The 23733-nt window shown below is 41.1% G+C and overlaps 1 protein-coding gene across 2 annotated transcripts in view; it reads right to left on the bottom strand.

The window, feature by feature from the left end:
* Window positions 1-279: 279 nt before the first annotated feature.
* NEIL3 (nei like DNA glycosylase 3) overlaps window positions 280-23733 on the bottom strand; it is an 86323-nt gene continuing 62869 nt past the window's right edge. Inside the window, exons 7-14 of one of the 2 annotated variants that reach the window (XM_059384231.1) lie at window positions 23348-23482; window positions 22859-23072; window positions 20153-20227; window positions 18213-18379; window positions 10020-10177; window positions 8142-8562; window positions 2337-2511; window positions 280-748 (exon numbers count right to left, since the gene is read on the bottom strand). In XM_059384231.1, coding sequence (XP_059240214.1) covers window positions 566-748; window positions 2337-2511; window positions 8142-8562; window positions 10020-10177; window positions 18213-18379; window positions 20153-20227; window positions 22859-23072; window positions 23348-23482 — 1528 coding nt within the window. In that variant the 3' untranslated portion in view covers window positions 280-565. The remainder of the gene's footprint in view (window positions 749-2336; window positions 2512-8141; window positions 8563-10019; window positions 10178-18212; window positions 18380-20152; window positions 20228-22858; window positions 23073-23347; window positions 23483-23733) is intronic. The other variant, XM_059384233.1, reaches the window with a different exon arrangement.

Below are 23733 nucleotides of genomic sequence, written 5' to 3'. Positions count from 1 at the left end.
AGTGTTTGGCTTATCTCTAGCACCTAACAGGGAACCTGAAGTCTGTGGAATAGAATAAAAACCAGCAAGTGTTGTTTTCCTTAAAGGAGACTTCATTTCCTTAAATTTCATTTAAGAAAACAAGAAGTACTTTCATCATATGCTGTGAAGAGCAGTGATAACCCGGAATATTACTCATTACAGATAGGAGACTCAGCTCTTTCATTGGACTAATAATCTTTTTCTTAAAAAAGAAAAAAAAAAAAAGTCACTCCTTCCCCAAAGAAGTTACAAGAGACCAACAGCACACTAAAAATACTTTATTGTCATTACTTGCACTATATATACATGATAAACAGAATATATAGTACTTCTGATGAAACACCCACAGTCTTCATCCGGGTAAAAGAATCATCCATAGAATGGAAACATGGCACCCATTAAAAAAAAAAATCTCTCAAATATTGCAACAACTATAAAATGAGCCACAGATATTCTACAGCCTTCTTATTAAACAAAAGGGGACTAAACGTTACATATGGTTTGAAGAAATTAAATGCCAGATATTCTACAGAAGGAGAAAATATTAGCACCCTGGAATAAATTTTACACCTGGTCCATTTTCTGCCCACTGGAAAAAATTGCACTGTTTTGCCTTTCCAAGAGGACACACAAAAAAATTCTTCCCGTTATTAGGTCCGATCTTTAGCACGGTTCTCATGATGGAGCGTTTGCCATGGTTGCAGAATGGGAAGGACAAATCTGCCCACTGCAGGGTGAAAACAGAAGGATTGTCAAGTTTAGGAGCAGGTTAGAAATACGTACAGACTAAGCCTGGGTGCACATCATGAGTGAACCCCACGTTCCCTGCTACTATTAATCAGGCATTGTGAAATTGACACAGGTCATTAGTTCCGGCCCTTAAAAAAAGCTTATAGACTGTAAGAAGCATCTCCTACAGATTTGCTTGAATTACGCAGAAAACTGCCATGACTGAGGTTCCCTTTGTCTGAAGGTGTGCTTATAGGAGTTCCTTCCTCTTTATGGAAAATATTTGAAAACGATCAGAATCCTGCCGTCAAGCCATCATATTTCTGTTATCAGTCTGTTTCAGTTCAAACAATGAAGATCAAAGATTTGTTACACATTTGACACTAAATTTCCTTCATCTCTTAGGAAAAGAAAGAATCCAATGCAGAATTATGTGGATGAATTTAGTCAGATTCCCTTGTACTAGTCTTATAAATTTTGGCCTCAAGGGAGCTTGGGGGCCAGCTGTGATATTATTAACTTGTTACCTAATTTTTTTTTCATTACATCCACAAAATCTCCTTGAAGAGGATATGTGACAGTTCAGGAGGGCAGAGTTACATCTTGTGCAGGGATTTAAAGCTGGAAAATTCCTTAGTAAGGTACCACACTGAAGACAGAGATTTTCTTTCTCAATGAGCCCAACCCCCCAATGTTTTACTCCAGCACTGAAACAGATCAGTATTTTCTTTTTTTCAGTTACACACCAGATGCAACTGGAAAAATACCTATCTTTCAACATTAGAATCATACTCAGCACATGAGAGGCTCACACCCTGAGAAACACAGAAGATGAGCCTGAGGAAGGAGAAGGACCCCAGATTTTAGTGTTCTCTCCCACCTTCATTTCCAGGGACACGTGCAGATCCACAAGCGGGGGAGGGGGGACGAACTGCTCTCCACTTACATTGTTACTGTGTAAGCTTGTGTAATAGGACTTACTAAGATCACTGTAAACCCAAGGAACGTTAACTATTTTTCCTGTGTACTTCCATCCAGTGCACAAACCCAGGGTTTTGTAGCAGAAGTTAGGAAGAGCATGTTTGTATCTTGATTATTTGCCACTTGCATAAATCACTCAAACCCTTCTATCTTTATAAACCAAGGGCAACACATCTACACTCGTGGCTCATATGTGACATACTAGAATCATCGAATGGCTATTATTTGATTATGTTTTCTTTCTTTCTTTTGATGAAGCTCTTTGAATTTAAGTTCTTCAACATTCAGGCTTCCGACTGAAGTGTCAGTGTGCCTATTTGAAATTTAAAGGTGAAAAAGAAAATAAAATTTCAAGATGAAACTGGGAAAAAGATTGCATTTTTTTTTTTTTTTTTTTTTTTTTGGAGAAGCTGGGAGGAGGGGCAGAAGAATCTTAAGCCCTGATCTGGGGCTTGGTCTCCCAATTCTGAGATCATGACCTGAGCTGAAACCAAGAGTCAGACACTTAACTGACGGAGCCACCCAGGGGCCCCACTACTCATTACATTTTGATAACGGAAGTATTCAATTACACTAGCGTGAGCTTAAAAAACTCTTACGCGTACTTGGAAAAACCCACACTGCTCTTCTCTAGGTAAAGGACAAGCATAAAACTGCCTGTTCTTGTTTTCGCCGTCCTTCCGCACGACTCGGAGAACGCAGCGGCGGCTGTGTTTACTGCAGCGAGGCCGATCGGCATGTAATGCCCAAGTACCATCTGTCAGCTTAATTCCAAGTTCACTGAAATGACAGGTTACAAAGTTACTACAGTGTTAACAGCGCTAAAGGGACCGTTCCCACCACCTCCCCCCCGGCGTCAGAATTCTGTTGGTACCAAGACACGGGACCAAAAAGTGGACCATGGTCCACTGGAGGTCATGACACATGCTGGGACACCTTTTGAATTCTTGGTTTTCCCAGGTAAAACCAATTTACTTCCAAAGCTACCTGTGCACCCGACGCACGCAATTAGAATTTCTAAAGTACAAAAACACCTTACGTGTGCACGAAGTATAGCCGCCTTACTTACGTTTCACTTGTGATACCAGTTCTTCCCTCATTCAGGATTATAGTGTGGCCCCTTTGATTTCCCCTAAAATATTCTCAAGTCCGCTGCTCCCCGCACCCGCCCCCCACCGAATAACTAGAATGTCAGTCTCCTCTAATTATTTTCTCACCTGTAGCAAACTCGCTTCAGTGGCTCCAACAAGAGCCAACGAGGTCACCCTTTCTGTTGTCCACTTTAAAGACAATTTTCTATGTTTTCTTTTGATCAAGGCTACTATAATAGTTGCAATCGTATTAGAGCAAGGCACGGGCTGCCTGGCAGAGCAGAAATGTGTGTTCTGTAAAGCTACTAGGGAAGCTTTGTTTTCCCCCACAATTAGGATCAAGAGTATCTGCAGGTTAGTCCCACATACCGTGGACAAAGGTCAGAAGCCCGACCTCTACTGTGAGCTGGAGAAGCGGAATTTTCTCTTGGAAAAGGAGCTTCATTAAAATTTATTTTAAATTTTTAAAAAATATTTTGCATATTTTTAATAATACCTTTATAAGAACTAGTCTTTTTAATAAACCAGCTGAAGAGAAGAGCTTACATTAATTAAAACCAGAAGTCCTCCCCCTTAATATGGCTATTTTAAAACTTTTTAATGATAAAAAATTCATCCTCTCTCATTTGTTTTGGTTAAAATATCATTATTAAATAGTTTCTAGGGCAGGATAAAAATCACTCTTAAATAATTTTTAGAAAATACTTAAAAATCATAAATGTTTTCCCTTTTTCTTTCTTCCTAAACTACATTCTTCGTATGCTTGCTCCTGTAATGATGCTTCAAGGTATCATATTCAATTGAAATGTTCAAAGTGTGAGGTGTTTTTTTTTTCTTTCCAGTTTTACTGAGATATAACTGACATATGAGGTCTTTTATTTGCAGTGAAATTGTTTTAAAATCACTTATAAAGGATGCCTGGGTGGCTCAGTTGGTTAACCAACTGACTTCGGCTCTGGTCATGATCCCAGGGTCCCAGGATCAAGGCCCACATCTGGCTCCATGCTCATCGGGGAGCCTGCTTCTCCCTCTCTGCCTGCTGCTCCCCGTGCTTGTGCTCGCTCTCTTTCTCTGACAAATAAATAAAATCTTAAAAAAAAAAAAAAAGAAATCATTTATAAAACAGATGTTTAAATACGTTGCTGAAGCTGGTCATGGAGTAGGCGTTGCTAAGGAAATCATTACAGTTAAATATTTTGCCAGCAACTTTTTCGTGGCTACCTTCTTCAGGGTGGGGGACACTAGCCAGTATTTTAGAATCAGAGGTAATACCGTCCTGAAATCGCAAAGCCTGAGGACAACAGGCCTTTCTTTTTCCACACTCCCTCCATTTTTACCAATGGCCCTTCCAAGAGAGGGGATATTAAAACTTTGACTTCCAGGGAAGCTACATCTGTAGGTGGTTGTAGCCAAGACATGTCAAAACCAAAGGGAATCATAAACGTGCTTTTAAAAAAACTGTTAAGAGAGAATGTAAAAAGGTAAAGAACATTAATAGAAAGGAGCGAAATGATGCTTTCTTACAGAAAACATGCACACAGGCCAACACAGTTTTCTACATTATTTTGAAGGTCACTACCTTAGGTAACAATGAGTTGAACATTTTCTAACCCATTTGCTTCAACCTAGACATCTGCAGAGCTCCAAATACCCAGGAAAGGTTTCCATTTCTCTTACTAGTAGAGCTTTAAGGGGAAGGGCATGGTGGAAGGGCGGATTAAGGTGGAGGGAGAAAGGCCCCAGTGACCCCCTTGAGTTCCCCATTTTCTGGCTTTCATTCCATTTCCTCCTTGGTATAAGTTAAAGACAAAAATATCCACATGCTATCTTATCCCCAGTACTTGGAGGGGAGACCGCTGACCAGAAGCCTCAGCATTACCTGGGAGAGCCTTACCCACCCCGCTCGCGATTGCCCACAGAGTTGGAATCCGGATGTTAACAAGATTCCCCGATGATTCTTATGCACATTAACTTGTGAGGCACTGAGTTAATGTAACCGAGATATTGATGCCACCTGTGATCATATCAACTCTAAATATGCATAACTAATCTTAATTTTATGATAGAAAACATTATCCAGGATAATTAAATGTTCTGATTAATTGAGGACATCTTGGTTCCTCTTTGTTTCCATCATTACTTAAAAACCTTCTAAAATGTAGCAGATCATTTTCTTAGGTAAACTTAGCATACAAAATAGTTTAACTTGCTTTGATAACTAGAACCATCACTTTGAATATTCATAGTGGATTATAAGTGGCCTGTTTATATAATAGATCCGGGGTTGACAAATCTTTTCAGATGGCACATATTTTCGGCTGTGGGTCGTAACAGTCTCTGCTGCGACTACTGAACTCTGCTGCTGTTGCATAAAAAGCAGCCACAGAAAATATGTCAGCCAATGGGAATGGAAGGTGTTCCAATAAAACTTTATTGATCAAAACAGGCGGTGGGCCGGGTTTGGCCCTGTCATGGTAAAGTGAAAGTCATTAGAAGTGAGCAACGCTTGATGCGTAATAGGTTCTCAATAAATACTTGTTAATTAATAAATAACACTGAACAGAGATCAGAAAAGACTTATCAAGAACGAGGACATGACCATGCACAACTCTGTAATTTTAAAGTGGGTAGTTCTCAAGGCTCGATTTATCAAGGTCTAACTTCTCTTACGGATAGGGTGACTCATTATAATGAAAACACTGCCTAAAATGTTTTGAACTAATCAGCGTTGTTGAAGGTAGATTTTGGAGCTCAGTGGTATTTCACGAAATAAAAGAGAGGTTCAGTGACTCATCCTAGGGGTTCCCCGGCGATTCTAAAATCCTTTGGGGACTGGAACCTGCAAAGGAGACAGGAAGCGCGTCTAAGGGGTCCATGCTTCCCGGTGTGAGAGGTGGAGCTCTGCCGATGCTGACTGGCAGACAAGAGAAAATGTGAGCGACGCCGCCATCTTTACTTCTCCTCCAAGGGAGCCTCTGCTCAGCTCAGGAAAAACCTTAACTGAAAGCACGAAAACACGTGTTCTTTGACTAAGTACTCCAGTGTTTTGCTCTGCATTTATAGTAATTGGATCAAAGACTTAAAGCCTTTTCTAGCAGTTATTCTGAAGTGCTTAAAAACCGGTTTGACCACCCAATTTATAATCCAGTAGCTGGATAAAATTCAAGTATATCCAAAGACCAATCTGGAAATATGCCTCATCAACATAGCACGCATCATGTGGTGAGGAGCCCAGTCATTAAGAGAACAAAAGACGAATTAATTACCATATAATTATTAAAGAAAAAAATAAACTGGCTATAAATTCTCTGAGTGGACCACCTGCTTTAATCGTATTATGTTGTGAGCTTCTGCTCTGCATCTTGTCTGCAAGATGAACACTGTAGCTGCCAGACAAGGAGAAAAATGAAATAAATGACAGTAATTTGCAATTTATTCCTTGTAAAGTAGCTGGGTGCAGAAGGGCTGCTGGGTGAATGTATTTCATCACTTGACATTTATTCTGCTAGTTGATCTTGATTGATTTTAGAGTCTCGGTCCTGGGGTTCTTCTATTCAACGCAGGCTGCGGCGTTTCTAAGTAATGCTGTGTGCTGTGATTAATCATACGACCCTCTTACTAATGGCTTATGAAGAAATCATTTAAATTTAAGGTTACATTAATGTTTTTTTAAATCCCTAATTCATTAGTTAAATTGTCTGAGATTTTCTACAAAGCACTAAGGAAATAAAAATATGCCGAGATGTTCCATCAGGGTCCAAGGAAGGCCACACCACTTTCAAATGCTTGCCTCTCCTTCTTTCTGCTGAAGCTACAGCCCAGGAAAGACTTCAGCAGTGATTTTCTTAGAGGACAGCCTCCCAACTCACACCTTCCAGACCTTAGCTCCTTCACGACCTCTGATTGGGGTTCATTAGACATTAATATGGATGAAAGTGTAGAGGGAGTGTCCTGATCCAGTCAGTTACATGCCGGGCCTCCACAACTTAATTCAAATGTTTGTCATTCCTCAGTATCAGTGACAAAAGTTAAAGCAGTTATTACAAGTGATTATGAACAAGATTTTTTGAAGAAACCAGCCAAGGATAAATCATCAAGACTAACTTGATGGTAAATCTCGAGTTGGGATAGTAGACTCGAGACAAAAGCATCTATTGACCAAATACTGCCTCAGAATTATGAAATAAGCTCCAAGGGTTCCCAGAGGCTAGTCTGGGACGGTACCCCAAGCCGGTCCCCTGTCTTTCTGCCTGAGGGAAGAATCTTTCCCTCAGCAAAGATACAGTCCATCTGGGGAGAAGCTAATAATGCAACCCTCCCCCCCACAGTCATTTTAAATCCCACACACACCAACGGTTTCCTGCCCATCTCCACGGGCCCTGAAAGACTCCCGCAAAGAAGACTGTCCACCTTCACTTCACTGTAGAAATGCAGGATGGACAGCACCTGCTTCCTGAAGGGGGGAAAAAAAAACACGGCTGGGAAAAAAACTGTGGAGAAATGTTTCTCTGTGAGGGGAGCCTTACACCAGGTTGTGAGAGGAAGGAAGCCCAGATACAGGGTGTCAGCGAGGTCGTGTGGACAGGTAGTTTTAGGCGCTACCAAGAATCCTAAGAGAGGGGATGACATTGTTAACATTGCTGTATCTCTGGTGACTGCCATCGGGTGTGGGAAAGAGCTTCTCCTAGATGTGAAGTTCATCGTCTCAAAACGTATCTGGTCTCTAGTATTTACTAATCAAAATGACAGCTTTTTGAGTTCAGATACAAAAGTCGCACACGTGTTCTTTGGCCTTTATTGGCTGAAACCACCACCACCCCCTCCCCTCGGCTACGGAGATAAGCCACTTTCTCTAGGAGGAAAATTACTGAAAGTAACTCCGAGCCCCTCTCTTTAGAAGACACTTCGTAAACTGTCCTGAGTGAGCTTTCCTTTAGAAGAACTATCTTTCTTTGGAAGGAAATATATTAAACAAAATTGTTAACAGTGGTGATTGATACCAGGTGGGATGATGGGGGATTTAAACAGTTTTCTTTATACGCCCAATTTGTTCCCAAATATTCTGTATTGAACTGTAGACAATTACAGTCAGGATAAAGTAACTTTTTACAAACAGATATAGAAGGTTCTGTTTTCATTCTCTTCCTTTCTTTAACATTATGAGCTAGAGACAGCAAGGGAAGTAAATTACCATAATCATCTTTCCAGGTTTGATTTACCTTCCAAAATCAACATAAACTGCTTTAGCAGGGGATGACTTCCCCGACCTCTTAAAACTTCATGCAAATACCTTCAAGATCAAGGTTAGAAGTATCATACCTGGCAGGAAATCCAGGCTTACCACTTCGGAGGTCTGGTGATGAGGAGTGGGTTGTTTTCAATTTTTTATATGCTGGACTAAATAATTCAGACTGAGGGCAGAGCGAAGGCGATACGTTTGCTTTGTCAGATGGTTGAGATCCGTGGTTCGCTCTGTCCTCGGAACGGTGCAGTGGGTCATTAAAACAAACGTGAGTCGGTGAACGGTTCTGAAATTCTCCATCTAGGGTCTGGTTTTGGCTCGTTTTTCTTTCCAAAGCACTGGATTTATTGCTGAAATCGGCCAAGACAAGGGTTGTAGTTCCAAATGCTGTTTTCCTGTTAATCTTCACTTCCTTACTTGGTTTTCCAAAGCTGTTACAAGGATACCTCACTAAGTCGGTAAAGGCAATAGAATGTTCTTCGTTCTCGATTACTGAATCTGGGAGGAGAGAGAGGTAATTCTGCAGTGTCCCTATAATATACAGACTACATGAAATACACATAAACCTATATATTTGTAATATATTGACTGTCTGAAACATCTTTTAACAGGACTAAAACTTATTCACCTATGACAGTGAATACGTTGAATGAATAACACAAAGTTACTTTGGACAATTAAGGATTAGCCATCTTGCTAGGAAATGAAGTATTACATAAAGAACAAAATTTCAACCACCCATAGAGGCCCCAAGGTGGTTTAACAAAGATTTATATTTGCTTCCTATTAGGTCTACCATTTCAAGGTCATGGAGCTATCAATTCCGTTACTATGTGGCAACATAGTAAAGCAGGGTAATTAAGAGGCAGGTCTACCATGAGGCTTTAGATCAGCAGCGAGACACCTGTCTCTGGATTACCAGGAATGTTTCAGTGAATGACACAGGAAAGGGAATGGCTTAGTAAAATTAAGCAAAGATGAATTACAAAGACTAAACATTAATTAAAAATGTTTCAGCAAAGCATCCCCGGATTTTGGAGTCGGGACTGGAATAAACCACAGTCTTTCGTATTCAGAGAAATAACAAGAAAATAGTTAATGAGATGCAAAGCGGCATTTCGGTTGAAATGAACGAGGAGCCCTAAGACTGTGGTTTCCTGAGGGCTCTCTGCTGAAAGATCCCAGAACAGGAGGCGCTGTCCCTTCCAGCAAAGCTGTGAGCACCCGGCGAGGCCCGCCGTTCTGGCCCAGAGAACGAAACGCCGTGTGACAGCAGGCACAACGTGGGGTCCACAAGTCAAGAACGAACTTTCTCATCGCTAATTGAAGGAAGAAAGAAGGCTTTGAGAACACAATAGGAGCCACATCAATGAGCGGGTTCTTAATCACGGGCTCTCTCTGAGGTTTAACTTTCTCTGAACACATGAAATTGTGAGCTGTAAAGAGTTATTTTGAAGGATTTCAATGAAATCAGTACAATTGTCTGGGTAAAGATTTTAATAACAAGGGGGTAGGAAGGATAAAGAAGAGAAAAAATTCAGCATTTTTCTATTCCACCTGCAACGATATTCTTACAGAAATCCTCCCTTTCAGTTTACGAAGCACTTGGACTGAATAACAAACTCCAAAGTTGCTGAAATCTGCATAAAACAAAGCTTTATTGAATAATTCATTAGAAATAGTAGAGAACAGATGTGATCATCTCCGTTTTTTGAGATACAAAGGCACATACTCTTTTAGCACAAGCCTGTTTCCCCTCCCTGTTTAAAAAAAAAAAAAAGTGCTCAACAGAATATTAGCGTGGTTTACGTGCAAAGGCTGGCAATTCCTTTCAATCTTTCGGAAAGAAAGCATTTGACTTAGTTATGCAGTATCAAGGTGGAACAAGATATATACCTTTGCATAATTAGCCCTCTTTGAAGCAGAAGGAACTCAGAACCAGAATCCAGGCTTACCCGGAGGCCTTGAAGTCAGGCAAGCGGCACAGGTCTTCGAAGACGGGCTATTTATTAGCGTACAGACCACACACGCCCATTGCTCCTCCCATTTCCGGGCCACGTGCTCCCCTCTGCTACACGGCCACCTGATTGTCGTGTTTCTCGTGGGCAACTTGCTGCAAAAGGATTTTTGACGTTAATCACGAACACTGTTGCTGTTGTTCTTATCCATTCTGGGTATTTTAGAAATTCTTATAACCACTAATACCCAAGTGTGTACTGGCTCTAATTCTCTTGGAATGAAATGTTCCCTCTTGTGCCCTGCTGATTGCTATTGAAGACAGAAATAAAAAACGTTTTTACTTAAATCAGAGTTGTGGGGTTTTTGTTGTTGTTGTTGTTTTTAAACAACACTAAATGTTTAAAACATTAAACAAAAATGTTTAGTGTTGTTTGCAACAACACTAAAAATAGTTGACAAGAACTCCTAGGAAGCATTTCTCGGTCTTCTTCCCCAAGCCAAACTGAGATAACTTTATACAACCAAATTCAGGAGGTGGGGAGGAGTGGGGTGGTGGGGGAAGAAAAGACTTGGGCAGAAATTAGAACATGGAGAGTAAAATGAGACAAAATTTTAGTTATTTCATGTGCATGTCTCTCCAGAATTCCTCAACAGGGTCTACTAAGCACTAGATCAACTACCTGATCAATAATGAAGAAAACGATTGCTGGCCTCATATTACTTCCCCTTAGGTAAAACTGCTTCCTGTTAGATAGCTAATAGATTCATAAGAAAAGAGTAAAACCAACCCTGATTTTTGGACTCAAACGTAAATCACGATTCCCCATTTGGAATTTTTTTTTTTTTTTAAGATTTTATTTATTCACCTGACACGAAAAGTGCACAAGCAGGGAAAGTGGGAGAGGAAGAAGCAGGCTCCCCACTGAGCAGGGAGCCCAATGCGGGAACTGATTCCAGGACCCTGGGATCAGGACCTGAGCTGAAGGCAGATGCTTAACCCACTGAGCAGCCCAGGCGGGCCCCCCTCTGGTAATTCTTATTTGACTATTGTTACGCAAAATACCGCTAAAGGCTCTGCTGAAACCCTACTCTTAAATACGTAGTTCTTTATCGCACATCACGTGGGTAAGCAACATGGCAGACCCACGGATTCCTTTCAGGATTCCAAACATCCACACGGAGAAAAGCTTTCTGGTAAAGGCTATGGGACCTCCCATCTCAGAGCATGAGTTCTTTGACTTGCAGCAGTACCCTGACCCCTGGCACAGTTTGCTCCTTACATATAATTACAGCAGTTTTTAAATTCAAGCTTCTCTGGTGAAATAACAAATAGCATAAGAAAATCTGAAAATGAGACACATCTCATTATGGTTCTTTTATCTTTACTGACTTTTAATGCTACTCAGTATTTGTTTCTTCGGAACCACCGACCTCCCATAGAATTTGTGTGCTTGGCCGAACTCCTGCCCTCCTACCAACTGACTGTGAAAGGCAACAAAATGCATTTATTCATAATTAAATATACACAGTTTAAATAATCTTCAGATTTTTTGTATGCTACCATTTTTCACCATTTCATCTTCTATCCTACAGAGTTCACTAATCGTAAGCACATGTTCACTGTTACCTGTAGAAGCTGTGGAAGCATTTCTTCCCCTTACTGTTCCACTTCTCAATGACCTACTAAGAAATTCTCTCCAATCCCCACTTGGAAGTGCAACAGGAATTTCAAAGTTAACATACATCTGTCCTGGACTGAGTAATGGTCTCCCAAAGATAATGGGTCATACTACCAGGACCCTGCAAACATTACTTTATAAAGAAAGAGGACCTTTGCAGATGTAATTAACAATCTTGACATGGGGAGATTATCCTGGATCATCTGGGTGGCCCCTTCATCCAAACCCCAGTGTCCTTGGAAGAGAGGCAGAGGGAGGCTTGATACCCAGGCAAGAGAAGGAGATGTGACCCCAGAGGCAGACTGGAGTGAGGCAAACCACAAAGGAAGGAGCCCCAGCTACCACCGGAGGCTGCAAAAGGCAACAGGTTCTCCTCTAAAGCCTCTGGAGGGAGCACAGCCCTGTCCACACCTCCGGCCCCATGAAACGGATGTTGACCTTCTGGCATCCAGAGCTGCGAGAGTAACTTTCTGCTGCTTTAAGCTACCAAGCTTGTGGTCATCTGTCATGTGCAGCCACAGGAAACTAGTGTGAATAAAATTCACGATCATCCCCACCCCATACACACACATAATACCTTGCAAGTCTGCTAGCTCGTCTCATCTCAGTAAAGGGCATCTCTGTGCCCGTGAGGGATGGATGGGTCAGGCACTGTGCCTGACCCACTGATCAGGCCAAAAACTTGGGAGCGACTCTTAATGCTTCTTACCCTCACGTCCCACGTTCGGTCCACCAGCGAGTCCTGTCCACTCTGCTCCAGAGGCAAATGCACTCTGAAGCTACCAAAGCTTCCATAGCTTGCTGTGTTCTCTTCCACGGACCAGAGTGGGGAGCGTGGAGAACGCAAGCAGCAACCCCAGCCACGAGTTCTGTGGCGTCCGTGCTGGGGTTCTGGTCAGGCAAGGCCCATGCACCACCAGCACCATCTCGCATCTGCTCAGTGCCCCGGACGAGGTGCCCCAGTGTCTCTACTTTCAGAAGGACCTGAAAAGGTCTGCTGCATTCTTTGCTCGGGGGCCTGTATGACCCAGGCTGCAAGGCCATTTGACACATGCACCCCCCAGCAAAGTAAAGAAGCATGAGGCCAAAATGTAGAAAAAAGTGATTACACACAGGGCACCTGGATAGCTCAGTTGGTTAAGCAACTGCCTTCAGCTCAGGTCATGATCCTGGAGTCCTGGGATCGAGTCCCGCATTGGGCTCCCAGCTCCATGGGGAGTCTGCTTCTCCCTCTGACCTTCTCCCCTCTCACGCTCTCTCTCTCACTCCCGCTCTCAAATAAATAAATAAATAATCTTTTTTTTTTTTTTTTAAGTGATTACACACAGTTGTGGCTTGCAAGTAATGAGTATCTTATTTGTCTCGTATCTGTGGTGTTTATAAATTATAATTTGTTGTTTCTTATTCTAAATATTCAGAGTAGGACCAAACTTAGCATTCAAACTTTTAAATATTTTTTTTTCATAAAAGCCCCCTAAATTGCATTTCAGCCCTTAAACTTTACTACCTCAACTTCTAAAATGATCCTAAATTCAGGCATTTTTTTTTACCCCCACTCCCCCACTACAAGTTGCCGTGATTTACCAAGGGTCCTACTGTTGAGGCACCCGGACGCCATCTCTTCACTCTGGTCACACTTAGTCACTTCTCCACATGGCGACCTCACCATCCTCATAAAACACCAGCAGTGTATGCCACCCCTCTGCTCACCACGTTCCAGCGGCTTCCCAGCCCACTCAAAGTCAGCAAACCCCCTGCTACCCAGAGCGACCTTTCGATATCTTCTCTCCCATTCAAAATCTCTGAAGGCAGCTCATCACACTCCGAAGACACCCAGAACTTCTTGTCGTGGTGGGCCAGACCCTCCGCCCGCATTCATTCTGCTCCACTCAGAGCCACACCTGCCTCTGTCTCCCCATAAACAAGTCAGAGACTTCTTCACGCTTTTCCAGTTACCTGCCCCTCCACCTTGACAAGGCATCAGATCCTTTCAAGTCTCCTCAGAGACTTTATGTATCTCATACATGTGATAATCTCATACATTATCCAAGGACACAGAGCTTCTTCCTAAGACCTCCTCCCGCTGGAATAGAGAGTCCCGTGACTAGGTCACAAATACAGGTGGAATGAATCCATTTTGCCCTGCTGGAAGATCATCATTTCCACGTTGCTGAAGGCAGTGGCCATCCCTCAGGCACCACCAGCTGAACTCACTGGATGTCACTCTGAAACACTCCCCACGGCTCTTCCACGGCCACGTTCTCGTCTTTCGATCAGCAAAGTCAAGGTAACCTCAAGGCTCCCCTTGGACCTTCCTGGCTTGTCTTCGCACATCTCTCCGTGAGTGCGATCACCACCAGATTCCACTCTCATCTCCCGTGATCCCAAGGCCAGTCGCGGGGAGGGGCTCTGTTCTCAAAAGTCAGACGCTTACAAAACAGGTGGAGGAGAACCATGTCTCCGAGGAGTGTTTGCACTTCTCAGTGGAGACCAACCACCAGCATGGGAAGCAACTGATTTCTCTTTATCTACACGAAACAGATTGTTTTTTTAAGGGCAGCAAAGTAAATGTTAATAAAACAAAGAGAAAGGTACACAAAATCAAGTAGCATTTTAAGAAGGTTGGAATAAAGAGAATGACCAAGTGGCTGCGCAGCTGCTCTTTTAGGGGGAATCGACTGCGACTCCAGTTTAATCTGATCCCTCGCTCACCGAGCGTCAATACTTTCTGGGAGCCCCTCCAGAATGTGTTTCTTCGGCAGAAACTGGAAGTTTACCACCGTGAGGCTTGAGCAGGCAGCCGCTTACATTCTCCTTCATTCTTTCTCCCTGTTCTAGCCATGGAGAGCCCAGGCGAGGTCGCCTTCCCGGGCTCCAGGCCCCAGGACTCAAGTTTTGATAGTTTTCTATTAATGCTGTGAATTCCACCAATATTCATTTTGGTTACATGACCCACAGATTCCCATTTTTGTTTAAGAGAATTTGAGCAGGGCTTCTGTCATTGTCCTCAAAAAAATCCCTTTTAAATTATGTTTTTATACATGACAACGGTGTCATCAAACTCTCTTGCCAGAACAAGCCTACCCTATCCAGGTTAACCCATGACAGATTTTGTTCAATTCATGTCTCCCGAGCGCTCTGGAATTGCTCCATCCCCCTCAAGAATCTCGATGAGCTCAGACCTGCCTTAACAACTGCCTTGCAAACATCAGTAACTTTTCCTTCACTAGCAAGCAGTTCTCAATAACTTTCCAAACTAGATGGCTTTCAGACGCCTTTGTTTTTTTTAAGATTTTATTTATTTGACACAGACAAAGAGAGAGCACAATCAGGGGGAGCAGAAGGCAGAGAGAGAGGGAGAAGCAGACTCCCCGCTGAGCAGGGAGCCCCACACAAGGCTCCATCCCACGACCCTGAGATCAACCAACTGAGCTACCCAGGGGCCCCACTGAATATATCTTGTTATAGGAACAAAATGCCCTCCCCTTCGTGTGGCTCTGCAAATGCACATTCCTGCCTTTTGTTTTCGATGAAACTCTATTTCCTTCCACAGGGATCTCAAAGGTCACCTTCTCCAGAAAGACTTCCTTGTTCTTCCCACATAGATTTAAGTGTTTCCTCCTCTCATCTTCCACTACCATTAGTAGAACCTTGCCCTCTGCAGAACTTCCATTCCAAGCTCAGTGGGGTTTTAAAGAACTATTTACTCACTGACTCCCCACCTTAGACTTTGAGCATTCTGAGAGGCTGCACTGTATTTGGTCTTTGGAGTTCCAGTACCTGACGTAGAGCAGACAGATAAATGAGAAAATGTAGTCAACATAAAAAAATTTTTCAAAAACTCATGGAGAAAATGAACAGATTATACTTCATGATAGAAATCTCTAAGAATAAGGCAAATACTACTGGTTTTCAAATGTTTCATTATGTACACATTTTTAGTTGCTTTTCCAAATGATGTCTGAAGCTGAATGCCGAGACATGAATCACAAGTGGCTGAGGAGGAAGAGGGATGGCAGCGCTCGGAATATTCTCAGTAGAGCAAGTCGCGGCTCCCCTAATTCATAGGTGCCCCCATGTCTCTTGCAAGGAACCCCTGAGCTTTTACAACCTAACTTCAAAAAACCTTTGGAATGGACAATTATTTATATGGTAAATAACACATTTCTTTAACAATTTGGAAGAATACTTTTTTTTTGTTTTTGGGTTTTTTTTTTAAGATTTATTTATTTGAGGGAGAGAGAGGAGAGAGCGAGAAAGAACAAGAGTGGGGACAAGGGGGGAGGGGCAAAGGGAGAAGCAGATCCCCCACTGAGCAGGCAGCCCAAGGTGGGGCTTGATCCCAGAGCCTGGGATCATGGCCCGAGCAGAAAGCAAACACTTAACCGACTGAGCCATCCAGGCGCCCCAAGAATACCTTTCTTAAAGACTCAAAAGTTATCAATTCAAAGAAAACAAATATAGAACATTAACCATCTGTTCAGTAAACATGAATCCAGCGTCCTCTATCTGCCAGACACTGTGTCAAAGACTTTTGGTCAGAGAAATGTACACCTGTAATAAATAAGAAACCACAAATCTGCACAATAAATATATTTATAGCGAAATACATCACAGATATCTATGATAGTACAGTGGGGTGAGGAAGAAGCTGTGAGAGATTCTGAGAAAAGGAGCTGAGAACAAGAGAAGGAGAGATGGAAAGGAAGTCGCAAAGGGAGGGAGGGCAGGAAGAAAGCCACAGACACACTTGAAGGTGCAGGTGGGGCCCTCCCCGCAAACCTCCTCCGGCCCATCACAGAGCTTGCCAAGGGCAAGATGGCGCCTCCCGGCCCAGGATCCATAGCGGCAAGATGGCGCCTCCCGTCCCAGGATCCACCGTGGCAAGATGGTGTCTCCCGCCCCAGGTTCCATGGGGGCATCCTACCCTGCCTTATTCCTAACCACACCACTGTGCTTTCTTGGCTCACTCTTTTCCTCCTCCTCTGGGTATTCCCTGAAGCTCAGACCTTGGTTCCTTCCTCTCCACTTTCCCTGTGAACGGATCTCTTGAATACTTCACTTAACCACCACGAAGCCATTACCTGCCACCTGGGATGTGGCCCACGATGCATCTCCTCCATCTACTGTTGCTTCACGACACAAAGCTCTTCTGTGCTGTTCTATCCCAACTTTCCCAGACCCATACAGTGAACATTTCTATTAGTCTGAAACTTTTTACATTGTTCTACATACCAAATCCGTCCCAATTCTTGCTGACTTTTAAAATTCTTTAATTGAAGTACCTATTTTCTTTCCTGTTTCCAGGGCCCTGACCTCAGGCCCGAGAACACTCTCTCATTCTTACACTGCAATAGCTTCTCTACCTGTGAGGTTTAGTCTCACCATTTCCCACTCACTGAAAAGTCCTTAATCTACTGATTTCCGCAAGACATCAACCATTCCCAGAAGGACCAATGAGTCCTATTATTTGATCCCAGTCTATCTGGAAAACGAGCTTTTGCGATCCAACACCTGAGGGACTCCCTGGGGCTTGGTGAGTGTTCCCGTCATCCTCCAACATGCCATGCTAATGAATGGTTAGGGTTTGTGGCTGTGCTATGTCTTTCCAATTAACTAATGTTTGTTTTCTCATTTATTTAGCCAAAATTCTATCTTTTTAAAGTAAACTTGAAAATCACACTCTTTCTAGATCTTTCCCACTTTGTGTGTATATATATACCTCTAACGTTCCTGAACTCTGGTAACACTTAATGGGGTTCATGTCTGATCTGGTTATTTTGGCCTATAATCACATATTCCTTTAGATTACTCATATTTGTCCTGGTCTTTCCTAAAGGGAAGTAGGGACTTTTATCAGAGTAACTGTGCATCCGTGAAAAGGAAGTAATTGGACTGCTTGGGAACACTGTACACTGGTTCCAAGCAGATACTAATTCCAAGGGACTCAAAATATCACTGTGCTCCACCAGTCAGTGCTGGGGCTTATGGAAGTCAGGTGACCAATGCAGTTGTAGCTCAGATCCATCTCAGCGGGTCCCTGAACCTATTCTCTGGTTCTCTGTCTAGTTCTGGAAGGTGTAACTGGAACAGACATAATCAGCAGCTGGAAGAATCACCACATATGTGTGTAGTAAGCAGTCGACGGCTTCACCCAAAAGACATGAATTTTGTAAAGACATCTTGCTTAGGTTTTATAGTATTACTTCCAAATAAAGCAAGAACTTTTGAAGATAGTTGCATTTTTCCAATCATTGACCTTCTACACCTCCTTGTGATTACTTTACAAATGGGATTAAAGTGAAATGCTGGATATTAACATATGAGCTGGGGATTTTCTACTGAATCCAGAAGTGGTCCATACATCATCTATAGTTTACCCAGGTTTTTTTGATGATGTTATTTATTAATTCCTTCCAAGGGTTCAAATAACTTTGAATTATGTTCTTATTAATAGCCTTTGAGTTAGTGATTAGGGCAAATAGTATACCTTTAAATTAGATAACTCACCAAATGTCAACATGTTGAGGATTTTCTTTTTGACAGCGAGGGCAGAAATATGTCATTCTATTATTCTCTCCTAAGCGACACACAGTTATTTTGCAGCAGCACTGACAACAGTGAGGACGCTTATAGACCTTATAGTGTTTAGAGATAACAGATCCCGTTTTATGGCACTATAAACAAACAAACAACATTATAAGATTATCTATAAAACAGTGTTGCTAAGGATCCAAAGATACATTCCAGAAAGTCATTTCTGAAAATAATTTGTTGAAAATTTACATGTTTGTACATACATCTGTATAATCTTTTCTCTCATCTGAGAAAAGTTATTGACAAGACTCAGCAATATTTGTCAAACAAGATTTGTGCGAAATAATTAAGCCATTATTTTATAACTTATTAGTATTCAAATTGTTCTTTGCATAGCATTATCTTTTTATCTAAATGGGATGTACAAGTTCTACAATTTAAAACGTCGCTCATGCTTTTAAGTTTTTTTTTAATTAAACGTAATTATGTGGTTAAAAGACTAGATTAGCTAGAAATCTGATTATTTTTAGAATACTAAGCTGCTCATTTTCTTTCAACAGACAAAAGCAAAAAAATTTATTGCTACAGTGAAAAACTCGAGACCATCTTTTCATTTTTAATCTCACAAATTCACTAAAAAAGAAAATAAAAATTCGAAAGCCTTCCTTGCAAAGAATATGTCCCATTTGGAATATTCTAATTCAAAAGACATTTTGAGGGCGCCTGGGTGGCTCAGTGGGTTAAGCCGCTGCCTTCGGCTCAGGTCATGATCTCAGGGTCCTGGGATCGAGCCCCGCATCGGGCTCTCTGCTCAGCAGGGAGCCTGCTTCCTCCTCTCTCTCTCTCTGCCTACTTGTGATTTCTCTCTGTCAAATAAATAAATAAAATCTTTAAAAAAAAAAAAAAAGACATTTTGATATTCTATCACAGTTTTATTCTACTTGTATATATTTAAAGCTTCTAAAAAGACAATGTTTTGGGTTTATATCAGCACAGGAAAAATCCCAAGGCCCAGAAATATGACTTGCCATATATAAATTGAAAATTACACAAACAACTTCCATTGATTTAAGCCAAGTATTAAAATATCCAAAACTTAATCTGCCTCAAAAATGGGTAGTGGTCTATAATCATCTTTCCCTGAAAGATTAAGCAAGCATACAGAATATTAAAATTGCCATAATATTCAAGGCAGACTTGTAAAACAAGAGGTTCACTACATGAGGCCAATACATGAAGACTCCTATCATACCTGCTCTCTGAACATAGTAAAATTAAAAATTTTGAATAGAAAATGGACTATGGGGGAAAAGAAAACAGACATGTTTATGCTCTACTGAAAAGAGAAACTGTGTTTTCTAAACTGCCCATCCAGAGGTATAAGCATATATACAACTCTCCAAAATTTATAGGTTAGCAAGTACTTACTTCATTCTCAAAATAGTCTTTGTGGTAGATAGAAAAATACTATTATCCCATTTTACAGATGAAGAAACTATACCAAAATTATCTAAATAATCTAAACCACACAGGTAGCAAGAGGCAAAATCTGACTGAGTTGAGATATATTTATTCCAAAGAATTGAGTCTCTCTCTCTCTCTCTCTCTCTCTCTGGAGCTCCTACATTTTACTTTCATATGTCCAAAAAAAGAACAAGAGTCTAAGTAAAATGCTAACACAGGTGTTCCCGAACATCATGTAAAGATAATTTAATATAATTATTGGTAGACAAGTTTGGACTGACCCATGACACCCAATTTCTAGAAGTGAATTATGCTGCCCACAGGTCCCTCTGCCTTCCTGTACCTCTACACACTGACCACTAGATGGCTACAAACAGCCTTAACATTTTTGGTGCAATCCAAAGGGAAATAGTTGACATTTTACATAATGGAAACATTTTTCCTCTTACCCGGTAGAAAAGAATGCTGAAGTCACGTATCATTTTCACAAGGTAATGGGTCTGTTCATCTGTCAACTGACAAACCTTAAAACAGAAAAACCGTTGAAGACAGTGTCATAATTTGTTACTCTCCAAAAATAATACCAGTTGCGAGTTCTAAGAAAACTAAATGCATATTTAAAATATATGCATATCTTCTGTTTCTCACACATCTATTTAATGTCATTAACAATGGCTTCAAATGATAGCACAGATTAAAAAAATACCATTCTTGTTTATAAATTTCTATTTTAAATTTATTTAAAGATTTTATTTATTTATTTGACAGAGAGAGAGATTGCAAGTAGGCAGAGAGGCAGCCAGAGAGAGAGGGGGAAGCAGGCTACCCGCCAAGTAGGGAGCCTGATGTGGGGCTCGATCTTAGGACCCTGAGATCATGACCTGGGCCAAAGGCAGAGGCTTAACCCACGAGCTACCCAGGTGCCCCTAAATTTCTATTTTAAATACAAATAATTCTAAATAAGTATCTCTTCTGTATGAGACATCTTCAAAGTCCCAGCAATGTGTTTTGGCCACGGAATTTGAAAAAAAAAAAAAAAAAAGCAAAAACAAAAACAACAACAACAACAAAATAACTAGAAAGAACGGAGGGAGGGAAAGGGATAAATCAGCACAGGAATGAATGACCATCAAGGATCGAGGATGAATGACTATCGAGCTTTAAAATGATATGAATTTATATACACCCATTAATATCAGGGTACTTGTTAATACCCGGAAGCACTCAGAAATAGCACTTATGGAAGAATTTTGTGTGTCATGGTCTGGCATAAATCTCAGTGTTACCCTCGTAGAATTAATTACCATTTAGCATGTGCTTTTATTTTATTTTATTATTTTTTTTGTTGTAGGCAAAGAGGCAGGCAGACAGAGAGGGGGAAGCAGGCTCCCCACTGAGCAAATAGCCTGACTCGGGGCTCGATCCCAGAACCCTGAGATCATGCCCTGAGCCGAAGGCAGAGAGGCTTAACCCACTGAGCACCCCAGGCGCCCCAGCATGTGCTTTCAATGGTGATGCCAGAAAATAGCTTGTCTGATGACTTAACTTTGTTTATGTATGTGAATATATACAAACATCTATATACAACAGAAACTAATTTATCAATGACTATAAAAACCTAAAATCACTGACTCAACATAATCATTACAAAAATATTAGGTCTATTTTTCATTTATTTAAAGTTTAAAACATAAACACTTTGAAACTGAGTTTTTTCTTACCATATCTTATATACCATATTTAGTCAAACCTTGAAATGTTAAACTAAACTTTTTTAATAATTGTGCATGTGATTTTAGGGGGCTAATAGCTAAGCTTGAGAACGATCATTAATTTTTCAGCTCCCAGACATGTGGGCAAATGATCTTTTCCTAGACGAATGGCCTGTTGGACATACAGATAAAAAGTAAATTCTCAGTTTATCATAGATAATGACAATATTCTAAGTAACAGTACTCCAGTTTCTTTTTTTCTAAAACATTTTCCACAGAGGCCTACGTGATTTTAAAAAGCTTGCTTCTCATTAAAATTCCGTTTCATCACTCTGATGTTACAGAAATTTAACCAACTTGTTCCAAGAGTCAAAAAGCAGAATCTAATCTAGAAAAATCATTAACCAGTTTCTTTGAAAACTTATTTCTTATTGATTTGGATTTAAAGAAAACTATCTAGGAAATAATTACAGAAAATCAAAAGGTATCTTTGGACTCTTGTAAAAAAATCATTTTGTTTAAAGAGACCAGCTGGGTGTAGATTAAAGCCATAGAGTTCCTCCCTTAGAAACTAAAATATGCTTAGCCTTCTACCTGGCTTTGGGTTCTAATCTCTCTGACTTTCTTACAACTTTGCCCTATTAATCCCCATTCTCTTTCCTACAATTTTAATCTCTCCCTCTTGACTATTTTTTTGCCCTCATATAAATTAGTTTATGCCTCTGCAGTTGGAGAATAAGGAAAACACAACAAAACCCGGTCCTCGTCCTGACCACCCCCCTCCCACCAGATGGTCTGTGTTTTCCCCTTCTTCCAGCAGAGTTTTTACAAGTCCTCCAGATTGTTTCCATCTCCCTACTAGTCCCTTATTCCTCAGTCCTTGCTATCCGCCTGCCAACCTCATTCCCCCCAAACAGCATCCGCGAATGTCAAGTAGCCATAAATAGGAATACGGGAGTGTGTCTAGAGTGTGAATTTAATATGCCACTTACAAAGAGCAAGTTGTGAGCTAACTTCATTCATACACCCGACAGATAATTCCCGAATGCTTTCCCCACGTTCTAGATGCTTGAATCCCTCCATGAACAAAACAGACAGCTTCCTCGTGAGAGACTGTGTTGGAGCAGGAAGAGAGAGATCTTAAGTCATAAATCTAACAAGTCCAAATGAGGTTATGTTCGAAAGTGATCAATGGTAAGGGGACAATACAAAGCAAAGCAAGTTATAGAGGACAGGGATCGGGAGGTGGACGGGGGGAAGCACACAGCAGCTGTAAAAGAAGTGGTCAGCGCTGGCCGCGTTGAGATGCGAACAGAAGCAAAGACCCCGAAAGTTTCTCTTTGGGGAGAATGTTTTACGGCAACAAGATTTACGTGTTCCACGTTGGTCCCTCAACAGCATTTAAAAATACAGAAATCATTTTAAAAAATGCTCATGACCTACTTTAACAGCTGGGTGGAGGCCACTGTCAAAGAGAGCTTCGTTTCTGATGATGTTCCCCACCCCAGGCAACACTTTCTGGTCCATTAACACATCACACAACATCCGTCCTTTCTGCTTCTTCACTTCACTTTCTGCTCTTGAGAAACTAAATTTAGGGGAACATACATCTAATTCTTCCATCATTCGTACTCTCTGTTGGCTTTCGGTGGAGTTTCTGTAGCAAGGAATAGAAAACACATTAATCATAAGTCGAGTTACAATTTCGCAAAGTGTCATTTAGAAGGAGCTCTGATATAAACACTTTCTGTTAATTGGAGTGTGAGTTATACCACCCAACAATGAAGACCATACAGATTATTTAAAGGTGTGTTCAGAGTGAGGCTTTACCAATTACAGATCCTTTTTAAAACATCTATCTATCTCCACATTTCAAACCGTAGACCCATCTCTTCAGTTTTTCAGCTGCGGTACATTTCTTTTCTGTTTTACCTGAATTCTACTGAGGAGTCAAAGAAACAAATCAGATCTTTGGTGAGCTGTAGTTCAAAAACAGGAGAAACTCCATTTTTATTTTTATGCTCAAGTGGATTAATCATGATGGAGCCTTTCATTCCAAAATGAATCCTGAAACAAAATCAAATCCAGTTCTGAGTGGCAGAAAGTATAATATGTATCTAATTTTTTTTTCGTTCATTTCACTTTTTGGGTTATAAGCAAACAAAGGTTAATCAAGATAGGCACTTTTAGGGGGGAAAAATGTAGCCAATATTATATCTTTTTCTATTATGGCTTTGTATCCTCGTAAAACTAGAAGATGTAACAATTCAGTTTTTCAAACCACAAATAAAATAAATTCCTAGAGAAATAATAGGGCC

The sequence above is a fragment of the Mustela nigripes genome, chromosome 18 (genome assembly GCF_022355385.1).
Source record: "Mustela nigripes isolate SB6536 chromosome 18, MUSNIG.SB6536, whole genome shotgun sequence".
Lineage (NCBI taxonomy): Eukaryota > Metazoa > Chordata > Mammalia > Carnivora > Mustelidae > Mustela > Mustela nigripes.
Note: the sequence above shows the minus strand (reverse complement) of the source record. Positions and strands in the feature narration are given on the sequence as shown.